The 8,419-nt window shown below is 34.1% G+C and overlaps 1 protein-coding gene across 2 annotated transcripts; it reads left to right on the forward strand.

Moving 5' to 3' along the window:
• The first annotated feature begins 1,095 nt into the window (after positions 1–1,095).
• Positions 1,096–7,218, forward strand: LOC107005192 (anthranilate phosphoribosyltransferase, chloroplastic-like). 2 transcript variants are annotated; one of them, XM_015203717.2, is made up of 10 exons: positions 1,097–1,320; positions 4,150–4,293; positions 4,372–4,533; positions 4,596–4,679; positions 4,783–4,971; positions 5,041–5,131; positions 5,209–5,268; positions 5,874–5,992; positions 6,419–6,553; positions 6,864–7,218. In XM_015203717.2, the coding sequence occupies exons 1-10, from the start codon at positions 1,099–1,101 to the stop codon at positions 6,882–6,884; spliced, it is 1,227 nt and encodes a 408-aa protein (XP_015059203.1). In that variant the 5' UTR covers positions 1,097–1,098; the 3' UTR covers positions 6,885–7,218. The 2 variants fall into 2 exon arrangements, with proteins under 2 accessions (XP_015059204.1, XP_015059203.1); XM_015203718.2 differs by lacking the exon at positions 4,783–4,971 and having other exon boundaries at positions 1,096–1,320.
• The last annotated feature ends 1,201 nt before the right edge of the window (positions 7,219–8,419 follow it).

Here is an 8,419-nt window from a genome sequence, read left to right on the forward strand (position 1 = left end):
ACAATTAGGTTACTATTCTTGTTTAGCTATTTATGTTTTTACTTGAAATCAAACGTAATAAATATTATAAATATAATTTTATTTGTGAACTTGATTAGCAAATAGTAATACTAACACTATGTGATGATGTATTGTCTATATTTATGATAATATTTTTAAATTATAATTTAACTTGAAAAATTATAAAAAGTAAACTTTTAAGAAAAAAAGGTTGTCTCGACTAAGTCCGTCGCCCACGTACTTGTAGACTGAAACAACTATTTTCTGGTACACACAAAAAATGAATAAATCCAATTTCACCTGTAAATTTTCAAAGTCTGAATGGGTGCTAGCCCATATGGACGATTGGAAAACTTAAGTTTTGTAATAACCTTTGGATTGAAGTTATAATTTCTTCTGTTAAGATTACGTTTGAAAGGAGTATTTAATCATAAAATTGGTTCTGATAAAAGTATACCTTTTTGATAATTATATTATTAGAGTATCAGAAAAACATAGATTTTCTAAATTTAAAAAGCTTTTGATCATAGATATAATTTTTATTATTTGTTTGAAAAATCTAAAGTAAGAGTTATATTAGACACACCTTTGCAAAAGGAAAGAAGACAGCATTTTATTAAAAATTATGTCGGGAAATTCTTTCAAATTTAGAATCTAACTTCAATTTTAATCAAAATTTTATAACCAAACGTTAATTTCAAATAAAATGAAAAGAATTTAAAAAAGAAGAAAAAAGAATATAGTTTTGGATAATGCTAAAATGACCATAAATTTTAAAAAGTCTATAATATTCTTTTTTTTAAAAAAAATTAAATTTTTTTCATTTTTAATAAAAGGTACTAAAGTTAAAAGGGTAGAAACAAATAAACAAAGAAGTAGAATAACATAGTAAGAAATATATTATTTTATCATTCTGACCAAATAATGTAGCCAAAAAAAATTTTCCTATTGTTTTAAACAAATAAAATAACTAGTAACATAAAAAAATAAAAAATAAAAAAAATTGGATGGTTTTAATTAGGTCAGCAATTAAGTGAGAGGTACATTGAATTGATTTCATAATTTTTGGGTAGTTGGTAGTGGTATCCAAATGCATTTATGGGTTACTTGCACCAAATAAATAAAGTATACTCGAGTCTTACATCCCCTTTACTAACAATAACAATGTCTGTGTTTGGAGTAACCCTCAATCCCATTGTTTTTTCCTGCAAAATTTCCCATTTCCAAACTCAAAAAAGGAGATTGAATTGTTTAGATAATGATTTGCATTTGCCTCATTCTCAGTCTTCATTGCACCTTCCCATTTTATCATCTCAACAGGTTAGCATTTCATAATCATACGTACTTTCTTATTAATCTAAGTATTTACCAAACTATATATCTTTTTCTTACATTGAAATGATTAGTCAATTTAACTAAGCATATATCAATAGGGGGAAACACAAAAAGTAATACTTATAGAACAAAGTTTTTTCTTTTTGATACAAAAAATTGTTTAGTACATACTAATTAGCTTTTCAACTTTGGTGCAGTAAACAATATGTAGACTGACTGCCCTTGCCTAAAAGAGTTACACCCACTATATTAGTAAAATGAGACTGATTTAGTGATGTTATTAGTAACTAAACCTTAATATACTGTAAGATCACAAACTTTATCAATATAACCATAGAGTCATCTTGATATGGATACATTTTATCGTTAATTACAAACAATAACATATCCAGTGTAGTTCTATTGAGTGAGATGTTGGCTCTTGGGAAGATAGAAAGTACACATAGCTTACCTCGCCTCTGAGATGAGGCAGAGAGGTTGTTTCCGATAGCCCTTCGCTCAAGGCAAAAACATTTAAGAAAAAGTCGTATCGGAAATACAAGAGAAAATAGATAATGACAAAAACAATAGATGGTAGTAGAACAATACTACAATAATATATCAATAATCGAACGACACGAAGCAATAGATAATAACATGAATCGAAGAACAAGAAGCTACAAGAGTAGTACTATATGACTACTAGAAAGGACAACAAGACAATACACTCCTACCTACTAATTAACCTTTTACCCTTATTCGTGTCTTCCAAACCTTCCTATGTAAGGTCATGTCCTTTGTAAGCTCAAACTACGCTATGTCATGTCTAATAACCTCTCCCAAATACTTATTCGGTCTACCTCTGCTTCTCCTGAATCCATCCATAGGCCACCTCTCACACCTACACACTAAGGCATCTGTGTTCTCCTCATCACAGGCTCAAACCATCTGAATCTCGCTTCTCATACCTTCTCTTCATCTGAGCCATCTGAACCTCCCTTCTAACATATATGCTATCTTCCTGGAAATGACTTCATAATCTCTGACTTTCTTCTCAAAGACTCGCTGGTTCCGCTCTAACCATATGTCATAGACACATTCAGGGTGTATAGGATTTTAAAGGCCCGATCTGTCACCATTCTTCCGTTTGCATTCTTTATCACCCATTCCATGTGTTGTTCCCATGTTGTGTCTTGGATTATAGGTGTCTGCAACCATAATAGGATTCTACTCCACAGCTGCCTAGAAAAGGTACATTCATGATCTCTAGATTCACGGGAGTTTCGGAAGAAAACACAATCTGGTTGCACGTCAATCCTCCATTTTGCTAATCGATCAGTAGTAAGCAATTTTCCATGTACTTGAACCCATATTAAACTGAGCTTTAGATATAGCAACATTTTTATACATTAGGCATTTCCATGTCACCTTAGGATAATGAAAATAAATCTGCTTAATAATACTTTCGACAGAGATGGTTAGTTGCACCTATGCTACAACCTCCCTAGCTTCTAAATCTTTCTGATGATCCGACATGCCTGAGAGGGAATACTAATATCTTCAATCATTTGTCCTTTGTATTGTATTCATTGATCCATTTGATCCATAATTTATCATCTTTATGAGTAAGATCCCAATAGGTCTTGGTGATAACAACTTTGTTCCAGATGACCATTTTTATGAGATTCAGTCCACCACTAGCTCTAGGTACACACACCTTCTCCTACGAAACGAGAGTTCTCTTTGTAATTTTATTAGTAACAGACCATACAAAGCTTCGAAAGTAGGCTTCAATCAAATTAAGTACTTTAGTTGGCATCTGTGATAATTGAGACCAATAAGATTGAACTCCAAATATCACTGACGTTATAAGTTGTGTTCTCCCAGCATAAGAGAGGTTTTAGGCTGTTGAGGAGGTGATTTTGCTTACTATCTTCTCTTTTAATGGTTGCCACTGGATGAAAGAGATTTTTTCTGTGGATAGAGGGACACCAAGGTTTTTGAATGGTAATTCTTCTGCTGCCACTCCAAAGTGTTGCACAATTCTATTTTACTACTTGTGTCACTCCCCCAAAATAGATAGAACTTTTCTCTAAGATTGCTTGTGATCTCGATGCTGTAGAGAACTGACAAAATGCACTATATAAGGCTGCTACTGTGTTAAAATCACCTTTCGAGAACAATAGTAGATCATCTACGAAGCTCAAATGAGTAATATTAAGTTTAGCACATCTTGGATGATAGCTGAACCCTCTCACATGATTGAGAACATTTAGCTTCCTACTTAGGCATTCCATTGCAACGGAAAAACGATAATGAGAGATGGGATCTCCTTGTCTCGGATCTTTTGCAGCACCAAATGGACTGGTTCTTTCTCCATTGATCATGATTCATGATTGTATAATTTACTGATTGCAAAGACTCCATAATCCAAGAGATAAACCTGTTTGGTAATCCCAAACCTTCCATTACATAGTTGAGGAAGATTCATTCGACTGAATCATATGCTTTTTGGAGATCAACCTTTATCATGCATCATGGGTAAGCCTGTTTTCTGCCATACTCCTTGATTAGGTCATGAGCAAGTATGATGTTATAGACTATTTTGTTTCCAGGTATCAATCTTGCTTGAGCAACACAAATGAAACTTTCTATCACTTTCTGTAACCTGTCCCCATTGTAACATCCACTCATAATTTCCAAAAGCTCCATCTGTTCTGCTAGAGATCCTATCAATACCAATTTGCTTATTAGACCAAGTATCTTTGGTTCATTATATACTTAGTTCAGCTGATGTACAGGGTTGTTGTTTCTTCTTTTTTTAACTTTTTGCAGTTGATGGAGCGGTTGTTGAAAAAGGAGGACTTGAATGAAGCAGAAGCAGAGGCCTCACTAGATTTCTTGCTAAAAGATGGCAGTGAAGCACTCATTAGTGCTTTTCTTGTTCTCTTAAGGGCTAAAGGAGAAACCTTTCGAGAAGTACATATGCGTTTAATATGTCATCAATTGTATGTAGAATGAGTAAATCTCTCACTTTTTCATGCATAATAAATGTAGGTTGTAGGTCTAGCAAGATCGATGATCAAATGTTGCAGAAAGGTTGAAGGCCTGAATGACTCTGTAGACATTGTTGGAACGGGCGGTGATGGTGCCAATACGGTGAATATTTCTACGGGAGCAGCTATTCTTGCTGCAGCTTGTGGTGCTAAAGTTGCAAAGGTTAGATTGATAACATTTTATTGGGAGTTTTTCAGTTCTAATGAGCTAACTTATATATGCAGCAAGGGAATAGATCCAGTTCTTCTGCTTGTGGAAGTGCTGATGTTTTGGAAGCCCTTGGAGTCGCCATTGAATTAAATCCTGAGGTGAGTGAAAGGGACTTTATGTAATCAACTAAAGAGTATTTACGCAATCAGGAATCGAACCTTCACCAACAAGGTAAAAATTGAGAGATTTTCTATGGAATAGGGGGTAAAGAAATGTGTGGAAGAAGTTGGGATAGGTTTCATGATGTCCCCGTACTACCATCCAGCAATGAGGATAGTGACACCTGTGAGGAGGAAGCTTCGAGTGAAGACTATATTTAACATCCTAGGGCCTTTGCTCAACCCTGCTTGGGTACCTTTTGCTGTTGTTGGAGTGTACAAACAAGATATAGTAAGCTTTCCGTTAACAAAATACGACTCTGTGTGCGTGTGTTTAAACTGATCATCATGTCGTGTGTAGGTCAGCAAGATGGCCAAAGCACTACAAAGTTATGGCATGATGAGAGCATTAGTTGTTCATTCTGAAGGTTTAGATGAAATGAGTCCTCTTGGTAAGTTCTGTTTGTATTATTATGTATATAAGATTCTACTTGGCTTTATCACTCATGCTATGGGAACGCACATGCAGGACCTGGAGTTGTCCTTGATGTTACACCTCAAAAGATAGAGAAATTCTCTTTCGACCCACGTAAGAATCCTTTTTCTATTTATAGTTCAAGCAAAAACTATATTGGGTTCTGCTGAAACCGTATGCGCAGCTCTAGCTCTGCCCCTGTTCAAGCATAATGATTGGTGCCTTTTTTAGCAAATTCTAGTGCAAAATAATGTTTCATTGCAAGTGATCTGGTCTCTAATCTGTTTTTGTATATTGGGATGGATAGTATACTGACTTTGATATATCTGCTGTCCTGGTAAACCTGCTATTGAAGTTCCACAGCGAAAATTTATGGTTTAACAACATGGTAATTTTGGCTACCAGGCCACGAGTATAGAAAAATAATGTACAGCATAACATTGGCCCACACTAAAATTAGTCGAAGTAGAGATGATGCTTCATCAATAGTAAAAGTTCACTTGATTATCACTTTATCTGGTTTAGCAACTGCGCACTTTATTTTGATTGATTGTGCAGTTAATTACTACCGATTGCAATACAAAAGAAAATGAGGTAACATTCTGAGGCACATCTCAGTTGTTGTTGCATTTTGACTCCAAAAGAAGAAAATAAGAATCATTAGCTTTCTCAGCATCAGATTCTATAACTAACATTTGTGTATTGTATTATTAATGCAGTCGATTTTGGTATACCTCGCTGCACTTTAAGGAACCTTAAAGGGGGAGGGCCGGAGTATAACGCTGAAGTACTAAGGCGTGTGCTTTCGGGTGAAAGGGGGCCAATTGCAGATGCATTAGTAAGTCATTGTATTCCTCTTTGATCATGTCATGCTAAGTGTTTTCTTTAGTGGTTATTTGCGACACTACATAGATTACCTTTTCCTGTCATATGTTATACCTGTACCTCACACGATATCTTAGACGTAGCAATATTAGTTAAGACTTGTAACACGTAAGGTCATCATCAATCATCAGCTAGTAGACAGTGGAGAAAAATTCAGCTCATGTACTGTTCATCGATTGTTTGGATTGGTAAATATTTTTGTGCAAAGTCTTGCTTTATCCTAGAAAATAAAGTCTATGTCTCCACTACTACAAGTGTTTTAAGTTACCATATCGGACTTGCTATGAGAGATTACTTGTTATTGTAAATTCATAACAATGTACAGAATTCAAACTCTTACTGATCATGTCATGCCTTTCATGTGTAAATGAAAATTTAGATACTGAATGCCGCAGCAGCATTATTAGTCAGTGGGCGAGTTGGTAACTTAGCTGAAGGAGTAGCCGTGGCACGTATGACACATGAATCTGGGAAAGCTCTCAATACTCTTAATCATTGGATTGCTGTTTCGAAGGTAAGTCAAAATCATAATTGATGGTGTGGCTATCTTTTTCTGGCAAAACTATAAACGTTGAACAAATGAAGAATATTGCCTTGTTGATTTGCAGATTTCTTTCTTTATGTAGAAATGCAAATGGCAAAAGAGACTAATGTAGGAAGAAAACACAGAATTAAATGATAAAAAGAAAACAATAACTTTGTGACTTTACTATCGATGATAATAAAATATTTTGTTTTATAACTTTACAAATATAATGAACAGCGATCACACATGAAATTAACATTTTACACTAACTATGATTTTTATTTGTTTTTATGTTAAGGATATTGTATTACATTTATAACAAAAGGGACGACATACAAAGAGCAAGGTGTTGCAGAAGAATTTGCAGATGAGTGTTATTTATCATACATATGGCGGTATTTGTAGAGAGCCTAGCATAGTTGTAAGACGACATCCTCGTTTAATTTAGCAAGTGCATCTGCCACAACTTTTTGCTCCATGTATACGCGTGTTGGATGGTTGGATTAATTAGTGGAAGTGCCTACAATTAGTGATGAGATTAGCATATAATTGATGCGTGTTACTATCTAATACTTGTTTTGCATCAATATTGATATGTAAAGCTTGAAAGCCAATTCTGTTTGCTACGTATAAAGCATGGAGTTCAATTTCAATTTGCATTTCATAATAAAGCCACGGACATCCAAAATCTAGTTTTCCAAATGATAAATTGTGGAACCACAAGAGATGCATCAGCACACATTGATTAGAGTTTCTAAAGACATAATGATTAGGAATGTTCCATCATTTACTAAGACATACATCGAGTGGAAACTTTGGTTTGATTCTTCGAATGGAGAATTGAAGCTTGAACCCCCCCTAGTTCTTGCTTGAAAGGAGACTCGATAAAGAAGAAATCTAATTAGGGGAGGTTATGAATGAATGAGGAGTTTTGGGCTGTTAAACCCTTAATTCCACTTAGAATAAGTCAAAACGATATAGTGTAGGAATTACAATTATAGAAAAATACTCAAACAACCTTGACCTAAATTGATGGAGGCCTTTCACGAAAGTTTTCCACAGACCATACGATCTGTGAAGGTTCTCGTGGAAGATGAGGAATTCTGGGGAGTCTAAAGGTCATTCCACAGAAGCTTTCACGGGTCTGTACAAGTGTCTGACAGAGTAATAATTGAAATATTTTTAATAATAATAATAATAAATTAAAATATAGTGAAATTTATATTTAAAAAAAATAAGGAAAAAATATATAGGATCTTTGTGTTATAAATCTATTGTGTTATGTGGATGATCCATTAGAGTTATCCAACAATTAATTGGATTCATGTATTAGTGTTTCCAATGTGATAAGATTCCAAGGTGATATGAACCTTGATGATAACTATGTATAATTCCAAGGTGACCTTTGACTATGATATCTCAACACTATAAATAGAGATATCATTCACCATTGTATAGACTTGAATATGAAGAAAATTCCCCTTCTTCTATCTACTTCTCTCGTCTTCTTCTCTTTATGATTATATTCTTATGAGCTTGATTTTATAACACGTTATCAGCACGAGTCTCTATCTAATTGAGAGTGAAATCTTGTTTTTCTTTAGCTCATATTTTGGTTGATCTCGTTATGAAGATCAAAGTATTATATGCATAAAATCAGGTATGTATTTTCTAAAATATTTTATGATTTAGAATAAAATAGTGTTCAGTCACTAACAATTATCAGGAACCGAAGACATATACTACTATTGGTTGAATATGACATGCTATACAAAACTTCTTAAATGGAAGAAGGTATAAAATTTTAATAGCATGAGTTTGAATATTATTTTGATTGTTTTGAAAGACTCAAAG

Source organism: Solanum pennellii, chromosome 12 (assembly GCF_001406875.1).
Source record: "Solanum pennellii chromosome 12, SPENNV200".
In the NCBI taxonomy this organism is placed as follows: domain Eukaryota; kingdom Viridiplantae; phylum Streptophyta; class Magnoliopsida; order Solanales; family Solanaceae; genus Solanum; species Solanum pennellii.

Excerpts from the sequence above, each read along its gene's own strand:
- LOC107005192 (XM_015203717.2), top strand. The coding sequence starts at position 1,099 with ATGGGTTACTTGCACCAAATAAATAAAGTATACTCGAGTCTTACATCC. Across the intron at positions 4,534-4,595 it reads GTGGTGCTAAAGTTGCAAAG|CAAGGGAATAGATCCAGTTC; the intron begins GTTAGATTGATA and ends TTATATATGCAG. Across the intron at positions 4,680-4,782 it reads CCATTGAATTAAATCCTGAG|GGGGTAAAGAAATGTGTGGA; the intron begins GTGAGTGAAAGG and ends TCTATGGAATAG.